At 40.1% G+C, this 21,992-nt stretch overlaps 1 protein-coding gene across 2 annotated transcripts in view; it reads right to left on the minus strand.

Moving 5' to 3' along the window:
* Positions 1-13,513: 13,513 nt before the first annotated feature.
* Positions 13,514-21,992, minus strand: part of gnaz (guanine nucleotide binding protein (G protein), alpha z polypeptide) — a 31,699-nt gene continuing 23,220 nt past the window's right edge. For both annotated transcript variants that reach the window (XM_029444453.1, XM_029444452.1), the window contains exon 3: positions 13,514-15,636. In XM_029444453.1, the coding sequence (XP_029300313.1) occupies positions 15,292-15,636 (345 nt within the window). In that variant the 3' untranslated portion in view covers positions 13,514-15,291. The remainder of the gene's footprint in view (positions 15,637-21,992) is intronic.

Here is a 21,992-nt window from a genome sequence, read left to right on the forward strand (position 1 = left end):
GGCCTTTAACAATAAAATAAACCGTGAGTGAAATATAATGTATGTACTGTGGGTTGGCAAGATGTAACTTTAGGGTGTCCTGGGTCCAGCATGCAGCGGGTTCTGGCCTTGCCAAATAGAAAATAAAATTGGAAAAGTTTCATTAAAAAACAACAACACAGAAGAACAGAACAGCCACCTCAATATTTACATCATAGTTTGACAAAGTCAACAATAACAACACCAACAACAACTCGTTTTATGATATGAGAGCGATGGTCAGTAATTTACTTTTAATTTATGTGTTCAGATGGAGGTTTTATAGGTTGTGTAGCAATAATGTGATGATAGAGTGGGGAAACGTCCTCTGAGCCAAGTGAGACACACATCATCTGTAACAAACATGGTTACAGGTTCAACTCTCAGAAAATATGCATTTAGGTTTTAACCAAACTGTAGCTGTGTACATAAGCTAAGCAACAATGACCTTATAGTAAGTGCATCTTATCCTAATTATAACATAATGTAATTAAGAGAGTAATTAACTTACATGGCCTTAAGCAATCATCAACATATGTGCCATCTTTCACCACCTTTGTCCCAGTGTTTCCGGACTGCTTCGACCCAGTGAATTGCTACTTTCTGGTTGATCCATCATTATAATGCTGACATCTATGTCCAAGGTTATAGTGCTCAGTCACAGCTGATGCTGTGAGGAAAGAGCAGAGGAGAACATGTGAATGTCTGCTAAAGTCCTTCAAAATATGATAAAAGCACTGTATTGTATATCCAATACAGTGTAACTTTAATCATTACGAAGTGCAAAAAGTCAGGAAAGTGTGCATTATTTCCAGATCACAAAGAAATTTAAACACTTATTGTTTTAGATTTTTTTGATAATCATGGTGAACAGGTAGTAAAAGCATAAACGTGTGATTTGTGTTAATGTTCCGCATGAAAGGCTGAATAAAGAAGAAAAAAACATTACAGTGACCACCGCAGCGTTCTACAGAAATGTAACACTGGATAGGGAGGAGAGGAAGAGATTTAAGGGAGTTAGATGGGAGAGTTATCAGACTGGTACTGTTACAAATGGCTGCTTGAAACCTCTAAATGGGGACAATCAATATTCACTTGAATGAGAAGCAATCACTGGAATGAGGCCAGCGCTCTGTGGGATTAAGGCTCGGTCACACTGGTTGATTTCAGTCCTGATTTTAAACCCGAAAGCAGCCTCCGGACTGCTAACGTCTACAGACAGGTCAACATTTTCTCAGATTTATTTAATTTTGTGTTGCCCAGTTTATTTCTATGTTCACCAAGAATGAAATCTGATCATAAGAACTATAGTTAGTGTTTAACACACAATCACACCACGGAGCAGATCACATCCTAGGGCAGCAAAACCACAAACAAACACTGCGGATTACTGCAAGAAATTGATCTCTTGCAGGAGTCCATTTTCTACATAGTGTGGGAAAATACTTTAGCTGTCTTTGGCAAACAGAGCAGTGATTGAATGTCCTGCAGTCAACACAGACACAATTGAGTCTTATAAACTTCTCCCTGTGTCTACAGATCAGATCTATGATTCAGGAAACTCTGGCAGAGGGGTCCATGGACCTGCAGGCCTGGCCTCAAAAAACAGACTTATGGACAGTTATTATGTCATGACTTCAACACCAGCAGTGAGTGCTTAACATTGTGCTTTGTCCAGGTTTCCGTAAGTAAACTGTTAGAAAATCTGGCACAAAGCTACCCAGTGGACACAATCCAATTTTGCTTCTTTTGTCTGTTTCCATCTCTTGAACACCTCAACCGGAAGGCTTTTCGAAACAATCCATACTACAAAATGCATTAACAACAAAATAAATGTCAGCTGAGATGGAAAACCTTATTCAAGTGAGTTTAAAGTCTTTGCAAGTGTGTTGACTTTCATAACATATTGATAGAAACCATTGGTTGCTTTAAATATAAATGACACACCAAATTGGAAACGCTTTTGATGCTTTGCTAAAACTTGCTGGTAAGTCAAAATATAACCAATCAATTCGAAGACATTATGTGGAAGCTCATGGAACAAAGAGCATATGCAGTTTGTAGTCAATGGAAATAAAAATGGAAAATAAAAACAGAGAGGCTATATAGTTATTTTAAACCTTTTTTTACATTATCATTGAATTTAGTTACACCTCTGGTTATAAACTGTCATTGTTTTGATGTTTGGCCTCCAATGCATGCACTGGTCTGCATATGTGGTAACACATTTCAACCAATCATTGCTATACAGCTAATCAATAACAGCAAAGTTCAATTTTGAGTGCATTTCATCTCTGTAGTGACATTCATTGATTTTAGTTACTGTGGTTGTTAAATGAATTAAGTGCATTCAAACATCCTCTCAAACTTTTATTTATGTATGTATATAAAGTATCTTTTGTAATTCTCTGTCATAATGTTATCAGTGTGTTGAATTATTATTCTTTTCATTATTTGTCATGGTTGGGGTATTGTTGTTGTTGATCTGAATACTTTTTTGTTCAAGACCAAAAATGGCTCATATTAAATTGATCCATTCCCTAATTAAACAATAATAATAATTCATAAATTAAGTATTTTGTTTATTTTTGCCCCCCTGTGCATATCCGGAAGGATCAAACAGTGGCTTTATATGGGAACCTGCAACTGTATTTGTGTATATGCTGCTAACTGAAGCCAGTTTAGGATTTCACTATTTTCTTTTGATAAATCTCTTATACAACTTCACTCTTATTATTAATTATTATCTATCTATTCATTGACTTATCTGCTGTTCTTTCAATGAGCAATAAAGAAGGATGTGGCAGAGTTCACTTGTAGGCCAGCGTAATTGATGTGCATTAGTTCAAGAGTTGTAATCACAACACCATCTCTGGGCACTATTCCATATTCAGTAACAGAGGGACATTGTAGCCACAAGTCAGGACAAAGAATGCAGGGCTTTCACACAGGGAGCTATGGATGCCATACAGGGTAGTAGACAAGGGTGAAAGGGGTGCTTCAAGGTGATCAGCTGGAACCTGCAGACGGGCCCCACGGCTGTCATTATAGGTGAGGCTCCCCTATCCGTCAAAACCGAAATGCCCCCTTCCTCTGATCCCTCTGAGGTTCACATGAGCAGAATTGTGAGAGCTGGGACGAGGCACCTAGTGGCATGTGCTGGGCCTCATCTTCTTCATCAACTAACAACCACTCACTGTTAACAGTGAGGGTGAAAAGGGAGGAAACAACTCCTTAAATTAGTGGTTATGGAGGCATTTTCACCTGTCACACGTGTATAACTAGTACAGTTGTTAATTGCTGTATTTAAAATAGCTGGAACTGAGCCATCATTAATGTTATTGGTTCCACCTGGGCCTTTTCTGCTATGAAAAGTCAAAATGAAAAAGTCCTATAAATCTAACTGATATGAGAACAAAAGGGCTCTGATATTAGCAAGGCTATCAAGTAGCAAAAAAGATTCAGAACAATCAAATCCAAATTAAGATACGTGTCTTGGTTTAGGTTAATTGTCAATATAGCAGAAGAGCCTTGTGAATCAAAATTCAACTTGCAAATTTCCTTTGTACAATATGTTAGCCACACGGTGGCACTTTAGTACAACACTGCAGAAATGGTGCATCACTGTGATGTGAGGGAGAATAAACTGAGAAAGCTTTGGCAGCACAAAAATTAGATTAGCCTATATTACGATATATACGCATAGAATGGCAATTGTATAATATTGCCTCACTGAACTATACTGTCTAATGTATGTTTTAATGTTAGGTCTTTCAGCTGACGTAGGCTACTGTTGGACAGCAACTCAGCATCAGATTTAGTAGGCCTGTGTCTCTTACCACTTAGTAAAGCCTAGTTGATATCTATTATATATATGTATTGATGGGTGTGAATCAGTGTGTATTTAGGCTGTCTATTTCAAACACCATACCACGGTGCCGTGAAACAGTGTTTGTTCTGGCTGTAGTACACATTCACACCAGCAGGTGGTGGGAGTGAGCCGGTTGTGCTTCTTTAAGGGAGTGTAGTTTGTAGCTTTAATTTATTTCTAGCTGTAGTTTCTCTGCTAATTAGGCCCACATGTGTCAAGTAAGTCTAGTTTATTTATAGGTATTTAGTTACGCTTGTTCCTGTTCTAATGCTAAGAGGGAAATCAATTTATACCTAACTTTAGTAGAAATAATTGGAACACATCGCCCAACATCTTGCTAAGCAGAAATACCAGTAAAGTTAGTAAACTAGAGAAGAAATGTCATGTTAGCTAAGAGGATGCTAATGCTAACAATTAAAAGAGGAGCTTTCGTTCCCAAAACGACCTGCTTCCAAGAAAGAGTCTGTCAGGAGAGCCACAGGCTGAAGCCTGAACCCTTCTAGCTGCAACAAACATACAACAAGCTACAGAAAGGTGAGATTTAACAACACCTTTAACATTAAAGAGCCGGTTAAAATACAAACTTACTGATTTTACCTTACGCAGTAGCATAGTAGCATCCAAGCTAGGGCTAACCATAAATGCTAGCAGAGTGTCCACATTAAACATTATCTTCAACCTTTCGCTGTTTTCTGTAGGAAATATCACCTACTTTAAACCATGGTAGTGCTTCGCTTTGTCTTTAATCCTGGGCCTAAAATGTGTATGTAATGTATGTGCTCAAGCTTGCTTATCACCTGCCATTTGATCCATTTTCATATCACTGGTGATTTCCTACCATATCTAGTTAAATGTAATCTCTGCTATAGTAACCTGTATTCTACCTTAGCAACGCTAGCAGCTCTTAGCTTTGTTTTGTCTTTATTAATGTGCTATATGTTTTGATGTCGATTATACGTTATTCGCCAAGCACCTTAAATTGAATGTGCTCTTGATGCTTGGTTGTATCTTGTTACCCAAAAACTTATTTACTTTTATGTGGTTGATATCTGGATTACAACTAAACAAACCCGATAGGCCTTTGTTGATTGCAATCAGAGAATCGTGCAACTATGATAGTCATGAAATGAATAGGGACAGTCCAGCATGATGGTAATGCACCTTTTGAAAAGTATTATTTTGAAGCCACATTGAGATAATTCGTCAACTAAGTCATGGAATAAGTAAAGATACATGACATGACATGTTTTTACTTGTTTTCATGTGAGGAGTGCAATATCAAACATATATTATATTTCTCAAGAACAATTTATATGTCGATTACATCATTTAACCATAAAACATACTTTGAAAAGCCTGGTGTTACTGCATTACAATCTTTTAAAAATGTTAAACAAAGTAGCCATTGGGAATTATCATTATTATACTATATTATTATTATTATTATTATTATTATTATTATTATTATTATTATTATTATTATTATTATTATTATAATTGGGCCCAGTTGCAAACCTGATAACATGCCTCATCTGAGCACACAATTACACAAACAAAATTAATAAGATTAGTTACTAATGCAGGAGCTATTCAACGGCCCTTTATCATTTCCGTTAATATTGGTGCATACGTGAGTATGCACCAATATTAACGGATGTTTTGAGTTGTCATAGCAGGAAAAGCTCAGGTGGAACAAATACTGTTAACAACGGCTTAACAATGACGTCCAAGTAAACTCAGCCATTCAGTGAGCGTGCACAATACCTGGACTCAGTTAAATAGAGTGAAGTAATTCATGTTATGAGTTACGCATGTGCTTTTCCTGCTGTGATATGTCAAAATGATTAATGTGTCGATTAATCTCGTGATACATTTTTCAATTAATAGTCGACTCGATCTCCTCTTTACAAATGACTTCATGACATTTGAAAGTAGCATTTCAATAAGAAGATACTTATGAAGTTATGAAATGATGATATAAACTGAATGGATTGTGTTATTTTGTTAATAAACTGATTTCTGACCTGAGGTCTGGGCCTGTGGGGAGTGGTGGAAAATCTGAATGTGGCGTGAAGAAGGCAGGTGAAATAGATGAATGTGGAGGTAAATAAGTTTCTTACTGGGATTGTAACTCAGAGGAGGTATCCAAGGTGGTCCAGAGAAAAGTGATGACTCAGTAAAGCTGTATACCGTAAAAACAGAATGTTAAAGTTTTCTTTGGCATATATAAGCTACATATCTGAAACTGAAAGTTATGTCGGAAAAAGCATCAAAAAAGATCATCAGATTTCAGCCACATACTCGAAAGCAGAAGGAAATGGATGCGAAGCAACACACAAAGAAAGTTTACAATGTTTGAGTGGGAATCTGTAATAAATGCATTTTTGTTATTATTAAAAGAGGAAAATGCAATGCTAACATGATCAAAAAGGTTAGGTTAGATCATGTTAGAGATAAATCATTAGAGGTATTTTTAGACTGGTGTAATAAAGTGTGGCAGGAGGGCAGATTGCCCAGAATTTGAAAGCCAGTAAGCCTATTAATTATAGGTGGATTTTTTCTCTCAAATGATATCTTTTTGAAGTAATGGAACATATGACGAAAAGACTTACAGAGGCTGAAAATGAATCATTTCTTTAAGTGGGATCATGAAATGGAGGGTCACCAAGGAAATGGAGATAAATAGAAGATAAATTGGAAAATGGTTGCAGCTGCGTTCTTGATGCGGATGAGAATTTGGATTTACTATATAAGGGTTAGTTACCGGTATTTATCAAAAAGAGATTCACAATATCAGATATTATATTTACCAAGACAGATGGATTTTTATTCTGGTCCCTCTATTCAGGAGAGAGTATGAAGAATGTTCATCTTCTATTTTGAATGATTATGTGAAATATTCATAGTTCAAAAGGGGTCCAAAAGCCTACAGTTCAAACTATTTTCAACAAACAATAAACAAGTATTTGTCCGCCGGTGAAAAAAGTCCCCAACACATGAGAAACATATTCTAAATATTACAGCTGTTTTAGCGAATTCTTTTTTTTTTACGTCTTCAGTAGGAACCAGTGCGCTTACAGTTTAGTGCCACAGACAGGTAGGTACAGGAAGTATTGAGAAAGCATTGCTTTTAGTGCGATTTGACACACACACACACACACACAAAAACACAGAACAAAACCAGCTGTATCCTTTAAATTGGCAGCTGGCTAGAGTGATGCATTCATTCATTTGTTTCCCAATTGCATTAAAGCAAAAATGAACCAACAGAAAGTAGAAGTAGAGTTAAAGGAGGATGAGTAGAGTCTTAGGGTGAATCAGAAGGTCCTCAAACAGTCAGGTCTTCATCTGGATGTCAAAGTTACTAACAAGGTAACAACTAAAGGAGAAGCATCATTTAGCAAACCTTTGATTGATGCAGAGCAACTTTTACTTCCACAGCCTTAACCCCTCCCTGAGCTGTATTAGTATTACAAGGACAGTCTAGTGATTTGATTTTTTGCACATGCACATCAATCAGCAGTCAGTCATGAGAATGATTAAATAGAGGACCATAGCAAATCAGGGTCATGCTCATGGAAAAGTGACACACTAGTTCACTGACAGAAGAGCAGATGCACAGAGCCTGTGTGTGTGTGTGTGTGTGTGTGTGTGTGTGTGTGTGTGTGTGTGTGTGTGTGTGTGTGTGTGTGTGTGTGTGTGTGTGTGTGTGTGTGTGTGTGTGTGTGTGTGTGTGTGTGTGTGTGCCCGCGTAGTAGGCAGCGCAGGAAATGACTGGTGGAGTCTTTTAGTATATTTTTACTAGCCCTAATGATGCCTTATTCCGCCAGCATTCAAGCACCTAAAAGTGTTAGAAGCCACACATGTTTTTCGTCTACCTTTCTAAGAGCTGGATAAGTATTGCAGTTAAATATAGAGCAAGCTGTTCATAAAATTACTTCTAGTCTTTACTTAACAACATAATAGACTGGACTAAAAGCAGCAGCATAGTGTAGGCTGAGGAGACACAGTACACCCTGTGGAAGTTGTGTGCTTTTTATTTGTTTAGCCACCACTAGAAGTTAGAAAACAGAAGAAAAAAAACAGTACACTTCAGATACTGAACTCGCTGCCAACCACAAGGCACGCTGTCCTGGACCCATGATTGACAGACGACTTGACCAAACAGGAACTACAATGTACGATAACTCTGAACACATTTTCTACAAACACACTGCATAACATTGACATAGCATTATCTAAAGGACATTACTAGGAAGCTATTCAGTTAATTTTCTGTAAGTTTATTTATTCAGGTAGTCTCATTGAGATCAAGATCTCTTTTTCAAGAGAGACCTGAGAACAAGAAACATTCATAGATGGACAACCACAGTTCCAGCAAACAGTAGAATCAATGAATATAGAGTATTTGCAATAAGAGAAATAGCGATACAGCTAGTACACTCTGAGTCTCTTTATCTTTCTCTGTGCATCAGTCTGACATTTTAATGTTCCACTCTTGTCTAGTCCCACTATGCAGATGGCACTTAGTTGGGACTTCCGCTGCAGGCTGGCAGGCATGCTAGTGCTGCCGAGGTTTGGGGGTGTTAGTTTATGTATTAGCTTGTGTTGTCTGTATTTTCAAAGCGTTTCTTTGTGCATTGTCAAATGGCTGAATCAGTTTTCCAATTTGCTTGTCTCTTATTTTTTGTTGCTAAGTGTCAAGATGCAGTAAGTGTTGGTGTGGTATACTGCTGCAACATTAAGGGAATTGGCACAAGTTTACATTTTCAAAATTGAAGAAAGTTGAATCTTGATTACTTGGATTCCACTGAAATGAATGGATTTCTATCTAAAACGAATAAACACTGGTGTGGCCGAGCCCTTACCCTCTGCTTAGTTTCATGATTTAGTCTACATTTGCTGGCCATATGCTATCACATTCAACCTCTGCTGTTAAGTATCCGTCACATTGAGGGTATACGCTTGCTTCAGTGCAGGAATGTTGGCCCAAAAGCACTGTGAGATGGACTTAATCAAGGTTTTAGGCATCTCCAAAGGCCTGGTAAGGTAGGCCCATGTTTTTATAACTTCCAGGCTAAAGCAGAGAGTGCTTGTTTTGCTCCTCATAGCAGCATAACAAATACAGCTACATTGCTAGTCCAGACATTGTTCTGCTGTATATAATATTAAAATAGAGGTTCAGTCTTGAGCTTACTCGACCATGAGGACCATAAGAGGACAAGAGGCATGAGGACTAGATGGAGAAGTGCTAAAGACGGAGGTTATGTTTACTGTATATACCCGTATATAGGCTATAGAGGGTTAACTTGCCAGTCTGTCTGCAGGGCCCACAGTCTCCTGGCATATCCGACTGGCACAAGAGGAGGGCTAACACAATGAAAATAAAGCATGCAGAGAGGGCCTAAAATTGGCTCTGGATAAAAGAAAAGAGTTCAGCTCAAATGTCTTTTCTGGGATTATAACATTTATGCAAACTTAAACCAGCAGGCAACATTAACCTTTGATATTAAGTTAATGGGGCCATTAATGTTAGCTGTTTATCATCAATAAATCACTAGCATAAGATGTTTTCCTGTGGATTGTTGGATATCTTTTTTAACCATGCTAGCGGCATGGCTGTCTGTTGGTTGGATGGCTGATCCACCACTTTGGTCCAGACCGAAATATCTCAAGTACTTTAACTGGATTGCCATGAAATTTTGATGAATCCTAATTACTTTAAGTGATCCTCTGACTTCAATTCTAGCGACAACAAGAGGTTCACATTTGCGAAGAGAAATGTCTCCACCGTTTTGCTTTATACCTGGAATAATACTGACATTCCCATCGGCCCCAGCTATACTTTATGCTAATCAGCTTATGTTAGCACTCTTATATGCTAGCATTGTAATGCTAGTTAGCAGCATTTCATTTAAAGAACTGCTGTGCCTACAGCATCACAGAGCTGCTAGCATGGCTGTAGACTCTTAGCTTTGTAATTGTCTAAGAGATAAAATATGGTTGTATTTAGTTCTTTAACTTACTTTTAGCAAATGGCATAACAAAAGTAGCAGTTCTAATTCATTTAGATTTTGCTCCTAAATTGCTGATAAAATATTGACTACATTTCATGTAATGGTGAAAACCGCTCACTGGCCGCTCACTGGCCGCTCACTGGCTGTGCAAATGTAATGAAACACAGCCCGGCTGTGTTTCATTACATTTGCACAGCCTTTCATAGATTCCTCCAGAAAAAAACTCAATAATCTGGACCTTCACATTTCTATTAACATTAGCAGTAGCCGAAGAAAATCTTGGCAGCCATCTATAAAGGATGTCAGATCGGTCAAGAGAAGGTTTTGAGGAGAACAGTGGCTCTAAAAGACAGATGGTTATCAGCCAGATGCCAGAGTTGATGATATCAGTCGCAAAATAGAGCAGATCAGCAGCGATGGTCCGGGGGAGAGCGAGTGGGTTCAAGAGGGCAGAAGTTAAGTCTGCTCATGGGAAGACTGGGTTGAGGGAGGCATTAAGCTCATGTAAGAGGGGTCAGAGGAGGAGAGGTTGACCAGGTTGGCCCGGAGGATGAGCCTCGGCTGTCATCACTCTTTGTGTGAACAGAGGAGGGAGGAGTAGTTGCTGAGACGAGAGGATAGAGACAAACTCCTGTGGGTCAGACGCTGGAGACTGGAAGTAGTAAATGACAGATTTACGAGCAGAGAGAGACGAGATGACTCTTCCAAGAAAACCAGACTCGTGGAATTTACTTCCAGCTTGAAGGCTTGACCATTTGTTCCAACCAGGTGGTTTACAGCCAAGGAGCAGATATACAAGCTTAGAGGGAAGGAGAGAAGGCCCAGAGGGGATATGAGGGAAGGTACAAATGTTGAGGTCAGCTGGAGAAAGTAAAGAGAGGGGAAGCTGGAAGCAGAGAAGACATTCTTATTGGTGGTGGTGTGAGGAGAACCGGTTTAGAAGAGATCTTATATAGGGGAGTGGACAGGGACATAAGTGCTGGTCAACAAGACGCCAAGAATCAAGAGAGGCTAGTGGCAAGGGCCGTTGTCTGTTCTCTCTTTTCTTTTTCGAAAAATGAATGATTCAGGAGGCCTAGGAATAGACACGGCTGTGCAACATGTCACGAAGTATAGATATTTATTGTTTCAGAACTGTCATCATGGGGCCAATAATTTCCATTTGTGCCCCTAGTTGTTTGTGAACTACTTAAATTTTCAGAAATTGCCCTCAATCCCTTCTACTTATTAGATATCGGATGTCTCAATACAGATGACAAATCTTGAGTTTGGCATGGCCCCAGCCTAAATCTTTCATCTATGGACAAAGCTCTTTTGATGTTTCCAAAATTTTGTATTTCTTTTCAGGGTTCCTAAACATTATAGCAACCTGTCAGGGAAATTACTGCAAGCGAACTCGAATGAAGATTAAAAAAGACCAATCCGTATTTACAAATCTGCTTGTGATTTGTAAAATGAACCTGACACAATCCTGGCACCTGGATCTTATATCAGGACACATTGCATCACACTCATGACAAAAAGACACATGATATCTTTTATCTCGTGTCTTATTCCTATTTCACCCAATTCCTCCATCGATATCCTACAACATGTCATTTGGCTTTCTATTCTGATCTATTTGAACAATTGATTTACTTTCCTAACTTTCTCATACAGCATTGTGACATGTGACCCATGTTAAAAATCATGTTATACTATAGATACCACAATGTTGAGAGATTGAATCATTTCTGCAGAATATATATATATATATATATATATATATATATATTATTTCATTATCACTCATTGTCATAAGTGTCGTATCTCTTTACCTCCCTTTACTGTATCTGTTACGTTGGTTACTCTTTTATGCTGTACTCGTGCTTTTTTTCCCTTTTACTATTGGTGCAAATCTTCACAATAACTGTAAGTAGTCAATTTGTCTGTGAATCTGTCAAGTATTCAAACTTATTTGCATGTATTGCACTAAACCATGTCTGCCACAGTTTAATGGTATTTCAGTCGTATACATTTAAATACTATTTGCACAGTGTGTGCTTGGTCTGGAGGATTTCCTCTCTCTCCTACCTTGTACAACTGTTCAGCTAGAATTCAGCTTGTTTTCAGTGTATGTCTCCTCTACATGTAATATCTTTTGTATACTGTACGTTTTTAGAATATGGAAAATACTTAAACTCAGAGATATTTGAGTTAAATCAAAGTATTGCTCTTATGTGTTACACAGGATGTTTTTTTCATTTAGCTCCCCTTTCTTATAGCTGTTTAATTTCTAACAAGTTTAAATAGGAATTTTAACTGGGTATTAGTCAAATACTTTTAGATTTTAAGTTGTACTTTGCATTTGCATAGTATTGCTGTTTGTGTTTATTCCTCACAGATCCACTTAGAGTAACCAGACAATAAGTGACGCATGTGAAAGTTTCCCAGGGAGTGAACTTTCTACAATTACATCAACATTAGCTGCTTAGCACCACCTTGTGACAACATTCTTCACAAAACCCCACCCGTTTAGCATTTATACTTAAAACCTTCACTTAAAGTCACCTCCTGATTCTTTTCAATAAATAAATAGAGAAGATTTATACTTCCTTTGATTTTGTTTTAGCCGCCATTCTTCCATTCTGTAGCTTGTTTTAATTTTATTGTTGGCACCATCTCTACTACCACATGACATTCACAAGACATGATTTCAGCTCCCTTCTCAATAGTGGATTTTATTTATGTTCATCTTTCAAACAAATTCCCACTGCTTGAATCATTCCCCCATTGAATACTTCCCCATGACCTGAAGATGTTTTCCACACAGTGATTTACAGTAAATGATGCTAATATGATTTTCTTTTTAAAATAAGATGAATACAAATATTTTAAAACCATCAGCCACACAGTATGGTATTTTTAGTAGAGTCCCCAGTCTGACGTACTGAAATTTTTATCAACACTTGAATGGTGCTTAAAAATTAAAAATATTCCCATCATATTGGCTCAACAGAGAAGATCGCAACTTGGTCGAAATAGGATCTTGTTGCAGGTTTGTATCATTTTATGATTTCTTGTCTAAAGGTCTTTCAGAAGACACTCATCTTTCTACGTAGGAAATTCAGTTGGTTAAGGTTTTCCAAAAGATTCTCTGCATGATTATTGCATTAAATCAAATCTAAAGTGGGATAGTTAACTCTTTAAATACTAAAGATTGCAAAACTAAACTTTTATTTGGGGACAGACCCGTGAGCGGACATGTGGGGTCAGCTGGAGTTTGTACACTAATTAGAGTGGAATCTGTCCGCTGTCACCTCGTCTCACATAGGCCAAGTTCAGTCAGGAGTGATTTAATTGCATACTTTATGTCCGAATTATTCTTGCCCCAGCGGCTTCATTGTATGGCGAGGACATTAGGACAAACACTTTTTTACGTCATATTTGCGTACACTGTGAATGGAAGCAAGGATTCCAAACAGTACGTCCTCTTCCAAGTTGCAAAACATTTGATGCAGCGGTATTGTGAAAGATCAGGGGCCAGTACCAGTTCTTCACTCTCCCAAACACATTTAAAGCACTTTTGACACAACCACCACCCAAAAACACATTTGCTACACCATGAAAATTTGCATAAGTTGTTTTATTCATAGTTATTGTCCTCTTTATACTTCTTTTTTTAAATTGTTTTGTCTTTTGTTGAAGTGGACATCCCGTAAAGTCAAGCCTGAAGCCCTTAGCTGAGTTGTTTGCACATCACCCTCTGAACTGAAAAGAAAGGGTAAGAGGAGGAGTGGAGTGGAGTTTTCCTCCTTCTCTTTCTCTCGCTCTCTCTTTCTCTCACTTACAGTATCTCAACTCAACCTTTATTTTCATTTGTTTGAACAAAGAGTGTACCTTACAGTATATTTACACATCATACTGACTGGCTGTTTAACAATTTCCACTTAGATAATGCAAGGAAGATTGAACTTTCAAGATTTGCTTCTTTGTTTTCATATTTTCTACAGTCTTGTTCTCCTTTGATCCACTCCTCTCATGCTAACTGTGTAGTGAGATTCTCCTTGACATTATTGTAATCATAATCACCGCTATCATCATCATCAGTCATCTTTTCATCATCATCATTACATCATATTCACCGGTATCATATTGATATAACTCTTTTCCATAGATTCCTCTCTGACAACTGTACAAACGTACACAGTGTTTGACTTTTATATATATATATATTTGGGAATATATTATTTAAACCTAAGAAAAGAGGAACATAATCCCAAAGAAAATATATTAGTATCCCAAAGTAACAAAATCATGCATGTTTTAATGTGTTTGTCCATAAAAACAAAACAAAAATCAATGAAATGGATGGGATCTGGATTTATTTACAAATTGATCTTGGCACTGTTTTTTGTTGTCTCTTGATGGAAACTGGAATGATCATAAAGAATACTTTTGACTCTACCGAGCATAACACTCTCCTGGGTATTATAAGTCAGTGACCTGCTATAAAAGGCAGGTTTGAGAGACATATTCTTTTTTTTTTTTAAGCACAAAAAACGATAAAAGAAAAAAGAAGGGGGAAAAGAACAACATTAGAGAGTCGACCAGGGGGCAAAACAGAAAAAGTGCGTAGAAAACGTATTTCACTTCAGCTTTACACTGTGGCAGTTTCCTCTTTTAGGCAGAAACCCTGTGACATCATGTCTACTGACATTTGTTTTTTTTCCTCAAAAATACAGGCTCACCCCACGTCTCATCAGGTGCACTCACTGGTTACCATTATTAGGGTGAAGATCCAAAAGAGAACATTGATTCTGTCAAAATTCTTCTCGTAAAGCAGCATTAATTGACTCTGGCAAATGAAATAAAGGAGACAAAAGTAACCGAAAACCACCTGTACAGACCTACTACCTCAGGTTTGGCAGGCAGGTAGGGGTAGCTGTCTAAATTTTCCAGTGTTGCATTGTCAAACAAGTGCTTGACTGTGATCCAAAGATCTTGTGTGTGAGCAAACATAAGGATGTGCGTGCGTGCGTGCGTGCGTGCGTGCGTGCGTATGTGTGTGTGCGTGTGTGTGTGTGTGTGTTTGTGTGTGTGTGTGTGTTTCTGGGTGTCTCTGCATACTTATATTCAGTGCAAACACATTGGGTAAAAATCCCATCTTGACCGTGGCCCATCAGCTCTTTTGTTTCAACTGAAACACATAAATCTACAGTATCGTTCATCCCTGTCCATCTTACTACCTAACTTCCTTTGCAGGTCTCTGTTGCACCTCTTCAAAGAGATAAACTGTCAGGCAGACTGGCATGCCTTTTGTTTATCCAGCCTGATGGCGGGCCGACTTAAGCCGCTTTAACAACCACCCCCCCACCCCCACCTCCCCCTACCCAGCATCAGGTCCTAGCACAGCCCAATGTACTTGAGATTGTTCTGGATGATCACGTCCGTGACAGCGTCGAACACAAACTGGATGTTGCTGGTGTCAGTGGCACAGGTGAAGTGCGAATAGATCTCCTTGGTCTCCTTGTTGCGGTTGAGGTCCTCAAACTGCCGTTGCACGTAGACGGCTGCCTCCTCGTAGGTGTTCTGACCTTTGTAGTCAGGGAAGCACACTGTCAGAGGAATGCGTTTGATCTTCTCAGCCAGCAGGTCCTTCTTGTTGAGGAAGAGGATGAGCGACGTGTTGGTGAACCAGTTGTTGTTGCAAATGGAGTCAAACAGGCGCAAGCTCTCGGCCATGCGGCTCTGTGTGGATGTGGAAAGAGAGGGGAAATAAAAAAAAGATCAGACCACAAGGAATTCATTTCGCAGCTGAGTAAAATGTAGTATTGTCTTTGAAGCAACAACCCAAATCAGCCCAATTCATCACAAAGTCACACCTCATTTACACAAGCAGGATCATGTAGTGATACAATTAGACCATGTAAGGCAAGAGTTGAGGATGAAAATGAAGACGAGATAACCGATTGACTGACTAGCCAGTGGTACGCTTCTCTGTTATGTCAACAGAGACTTGAGACTCAGACAGAGGAAGACCTGCGTTTGAACTCTCACATTCTGAAACGGCTGATTACTTCTTTTCACAACTACTCTTTCTCTAAGTCAAACTGTGAGACGATCACTCTCAGTTGTAATTTTACTCCTTAAAGAAAAATCTCTCTTTAGAATAGCTGCAATAATTGTCATATATGCAAATCTGAATGGATCAGGTGCAGGCAAGCACAAAGACAGAAGGCTGTTTAGACTTAGTCTAACCTTTTCTTCAGTGCACCGTAGCTGCTCGGGCTCTAGGATATTGTTTTCCTTCTTCATCCTTTAGCTTCATCAATCTTAATAAATGTCCAAATGTTGATAGCCAGAAGGACCACATGAAGTTTCACATTTTTTCTGGGAAATTAATAATTAAGATTTGTTAATAATAATTCTGTAGTGGAAATCACTGGCATCTGCCAGGTCCTGGACATAAATGAGTTAGTCATAAGAAACAAGAAGAGTACAGATGAATAGCACCAAGACTTTGCAGCAAAAACAAAAACATGAACCATGTGACTGACATCATTATTAAACCAGACCTTTAGCACTGTACCATATTTAAAATGTATTTAGTTTTTACATTATGTAACTAACTTCATTTGATTCCACTATATGCAGGAAATATAATATATTTGTTTTAATTATTTACATTTAATTTGCAGATTGGTAAAATAAGTTTTAGTACAGAAGAAAAAGTCAATGTTCATCTCAGTGTATATGTGCATGTATGCATCCATGTGCTTCTGTGCAGTTTGTGCTCATGTGACATGGGGGTATGAGGGAGTAAAAAAGAAAGTTGATCTGTTGATGACAACTGCTGGCATGTGGCGACTGGCCAGTAGCTTGTGACCGGGAGGTTGTCAGATGGAAGACTGCTGTTTAAAAGGTTACAGAAACAACATGGTGCTCTTAGCAAATCACAAGATCTGCACAGCATGAAAAAAAAGATCGAAAGAGTGGAATAGTGAAGGTTTAGACAATCATAGTGTAGATTCCAAGTTGACCCTGATTGTTCAGTGTTGTAAGTGCACTATTTTTGGATAATGATGAAAAGGTTACAGTTATTAGAAACTAAAGTTTAATTCAACCCTTGTATTACCCTTGATTTTGATTTTTTTCATTGGCTAATGTAGTTTTAAACACTATATGTCTGGTTTTGTTTGTCTGCTCTCCCTCTCATTGTTTTTGCTCTTTCTATCTCCTGTATTTTGTAAGCTGTCCTTGGGTGTCTTGAAAGGCGCCTCCAAATAAAATGTATTATTATAATTATTATTATTATTATTATATAATTGGACCAAGTACCCCCTAATAATAAATACATCCAATAAAGATTAAACCGTGGAAGGGACACAGGTTCTATTGAACCACAAGTACTGCAAACTAAGATACTATCAAGGTTTTCTCTAAAAATACTTCTTAAACGACTAAAATGACACAACACAAGAGGAAGGACATAAATTGAAGCTTTGTTCTATACAAAGTGCATAAGAACTCTTTCTTCATCCATGTCTTCCTTTCTGCTCCCATTCTCTCACATGTTGTTTCCCTCAGACTGAAACATAAGCTATCCTTTCTGTGTAAATATGTTTCCCTGGGGACTTAGACTGGCTGCTAAACATTGTACACTACACAAAGTCATGTCTGGCTGTTAGACCACACTCCTCCTCTTTCCAGGGTGTGAAAACAAAAGCCCGACTGCTGAGAGAATATGGCAAGAGACAGCAAGCTGAGCCCCGGGAGGCTGTCCCCTCATCACCTGGCCACTGCAGCACTCGTACAGTAAAGGCTGTGACACACCAAGCCGATATCGGTGAGCATCTGTCGGCCTTTGCTTTTGCGGTGTGTCCCGCACTGTTGGCACTTTTTGGCCCCTCTGACAGTCTCCGCCGCAGATTCAACTTGTTGAATCCTAATGGGGAGCGGGAAGAGGGGGAGGGCAACATCCAGGGGCACTAAAGCATGCAGACCCCCTTCCTTCGCTTCAAACACCTACTCACACACACACACACACACACACACACACACACACACACACACACACACACACACACACACACACACACACACACACCGCTTCCTCCCTCACCTCCTCCTGTCAGAGTAGTCCAGAGGTGCAGGCGTTAATTAAGCTTAAGCATTAATGAGGAAGTTCAACCCCGTGTCATTGCTTTGTTTCCCATAAATACAAATCACTTTGTGCAGCCACCCTTTTGTAATTCATTACGGTTCATTTTAAATGTCACAGTATTACTAGACGGGGTGCTTTGCTCTTATCTATCGAGACAATTTTATCTGTCACAGTGTTTTCTCTGCAGTACCTGAAGATTACATTGTTCAGACTGCTCCCTTTCGGTGTTCCCTCTCTGTGGGCAGCAACACTGCTGGGTTTAGATTTCAAACCAAACAAACACATTGCAATTGTACATATTATTCTTGCACTAGATGGTTATCAAAATCTAAATCTCTTAACGTATCAGGACATTTGAATGACAATTTTGTACAATTGTCTGTTTATGTTGTAGATAATGTTCGGCTGAAGGTAAACATGTAAATAGTGTTCTGAAGTTCATATTTGCTTCAACTTAAATATTTTGTCATGCGTAAGACTATGAGTATGATGAGCATAATACAATATCAGTTTATCTATCCATTATCATCCAAACCTAAAATGATGACACTAATAGCTTTGTTCTATTATGAGGCATCGTAAAGGTGAGCTAACTGAAGGTCCTTTTCCGAGTATGTTTTAAAGTATGTAAAAATACTCTTCCATTATCAATATCTTCTTTAACATAGTTTTCTCAAATTCCATCCATCCATCCATCCATCGTCTACCGCTTATCCGGGATCGGGTCGCGGGGGCAGCAGCTCCAGTAAGGAACCCCAATCTTCCCTTCTCCGGGCCACATCCTCCAGCTCCGACTGGGGGATCCTGAGGCGTTCCCAGGCCAGTGAGGAGATATAATCTCTCCACCGAGTCCTGGGTCTTCCCCGGGGTCTCCTCCCAGCTGGACGTGCCTGGAACACCTCCCTAGGGAGGCGCCCAGGTGGCATCCTTACTAGATGCCCGAACCACCTCAACTGGCTCCTTTCAACGTAAAGGAGCGCGGCTCTACTCCGAGTCTCTCACGGATGGCTGAGCTTCTCACCCTATCTCTAAGGGAGACACCAGCCACCCATCTGAGAAAACCCATTTCGGCCGCTTGTACCCGTGATCTCGTTCTTTCGGTCATGACCCAGCCTTCATGACCATAGGTGAGAGTAGGAACAAAGATCGACCGGTATATTGAGAGCTTTGCCTTCTGGCTCAGCTCTCTTTTCGTCACAACGGTGCGGTAAAGTGACTGTAATACCGCCCCCGCTGCTCCGATTCTCCGGCCAATCTCTCGCTCCATTGTCCCCTCACTCGCGAACAAGACCCCGAGGTACTTGAACTCCTTCACTTGGGGTAATGGCTCATTCCCTACCCGGAGTAGGCAATCCACCGGTTTCCTGCTGAGAGCCATGGCCTCCGATTTGGAGGTGCTGATCCTCATCCCAACCGCTGCACACTCGGCTGCGAACCGATCCAGTGACTGTTGAAGGTCACAGACCGATGATGCCATAAGGACCACATCATCTGCAAAGAGCAGCGATGAGATCCTCAGGTCACCGAACTGCAACCCCTCTCCTCCACGACTACGCCTCGATATCCTATCCATGAAAATCACGAACAGGATTGGTGATAAAGCGCAGCCCTGTCGGAGGCCAACATTCACGGGAAACGAGTCCGACTTACTGCCGAGTATCCGGACACAACTCTCGCTTTGGGCGTACAGGGATTGGATGGCCCTCAAAAGTGACCCCATCACCCCATACTCCCGCAGCACCTCCCACAGTATCACCCGGGGGACCCGGTCATACGCCTTCTCCAGATCCACAAAACACATGTAGACTGGATGGGCGTACTCCCAGGCCCCCTCCAGGATCCTTGCAAGAGTAAAGAGTTGGTCTGTTGTTCCACGACCAGGACGGAATCCGCATTGTTCCTCTTCAATCAAAGGTTCGACTACCGGCCGAACCCTCCTTTCCAGTACCCTGGAGTAGACTTTACCAGGGAGGCTGAGAAGTGTGATACCCCTGTAGTTGGCACACACTCTCTGGTCCCTCTTTTTAAATAGGGGAACCACCACCCCGGTCTGCCAACCCCTAGGCACTGTCCCAGACTTCCACGCAATGTTGACGAGGCGTGTCAACCAAGACAGCCCCTCAACACCCAAAGCCTTCAGCATTTCTGGACGGATCTCATCAACCCCTGCGGCTTTGCCACTGTGGAGTTGTTTGACTACCTCAGTGACTTCCATCAGGGAAATTGACAATGACCCCCCATCAGCTTCCAGCTCTGCCTCAACCATAGAGGGCGTGTTAGTCGGATTCAGGAGTTCCTCAAAGTGCTCCTTCCAGTGGCCGATAACCTTCTCAGTTGAAGTCAGCAGGGTCCCACCCTTGCTGTACACAGCTTGGATGGTTCCTCGCTTCCCCCTCCTGAGGTGCCGGATGGTTTTCCAGAAGCACCTTGGTGCCGACCGAAAGTCCTTCTCCATAGTTTCTCCGAACTTCTCCCACACCCGCTGCTTTGCCTCTGACACGGCAGAAGCTGCCGCCCTTCTAGTCCTTCGATACCCTGCAACTGTTTCCGGTGTCCTCCTGGATAACATAACCCGGAAGGACTCCTTCTTCAGTCGGACGGCTTCCCTGACCACCGGGGTCCACCACGGTGTTCGAGGGTTACCGCCCCTTGAGGCACCTAAGACCTTGAGACCACAGCTCATCACCGCAGCTTCAGCAATAGAGGTTTTGAACATCGCCCACTCAGGTTCAATGCCCCCAACCTCCACAGGGATAGCTGAAAAGCCCAAATTAGTATATATATATATTTCTTTGCCGGTGTTTTGTTGAAGACTGTTTCCCTGTCAATATATGTTGGTGATTGCATTTTAAACAGCGATTGGCAGTTTGGAAATTGTGACGTACCAAATATTGCTATTAGTATCGTGAAGTTAAGACAATTTACGGGACATTACCACAGAAAAACACATTTCTAGGAGAAGGAGATCTTTAATACTACATGTAACATGGATAGTCGCGTGCAGCACTAAATCTTCAGACTGGAGTTCATCGTAAAGCGTTTCAATAACATTTAAGATAAATTGAATCTAGACAACATAAACTAAATAAGCTTTTGCTGTTACGGCTAAGTAATGCAATAGCTAGATAGTAAATGGGATACATTGAAACCTATAAGATAACGTATAACCTGGTAAGAAAAATATTGGCAAAAGAATACGACATGGTTTTTTCACTTCTTGTCCTTGAACAGTCTCATTCCATTTCCTATACCTGAGTATACAATTTGAGACACCAGTCTGACACCTTGCTCTGTGCTTCTGAAGGGACTAAAGTCACCAATCAGGGAAAATGTCATTTTACATTCAGATCAGGTCATACTTCGTCTTTACTGTGTTTTAATAGGGAGAGTACACATGACAAACTTTGACATTATTGAAATCCTGAAACACCAGTAATTAATTTCCAACTGTCATTCATGTGACAGGTAATTAATTCCTCTTCGATGGATTAATAAAATAATAATTGAGACAATCAAAATAGAGCAGTGTACGCCTTAACCTCACATCTAGGCGTTTCATTTTCACCTCACATACACACAGAATTCACTGCAGATGCTCAGTCATTGCATATAAAGCTGCACTACATGTTCATAATAATGCACCCACAAACACTCACGCAGACACACAATTCATGCATGCACATGCACACCTCATATCTATTCTCTCCAGTGCTGCTGTTTGTTGTACAAAGGGGTACAACAAACTGCTGTTTGTTCCCCCCCCCCACACCTTCCCTTCTCTCCCCTTCTCATCCTTCCTTCCTTAGTCACAGCTCACTGTCAACAGTGCAGGATTAGGAGCATTTGACTGGCCTGTTGCTAAGCAACGGTAACCAAGGCAACCGATTCATTATGAAGACAGGGATGGGACAGGGAAAATGCATCAGGGAATGGGTTGATG

Source organism: Cottoperca gobio, chromosome 12 (assembly GCF_900634415.1).
Source record: "Cottoperca gobio chromosome 12, fCotGob3.1, whole genome shotgun sequence".
Classification (NCBI taxonomy): domain Eukaryota; kingdom Metazoa; phylum Chordata; class Actinopteri; order Perciformes; family Bovichtidae; genus Cottoperca; species Cottoperca gobio.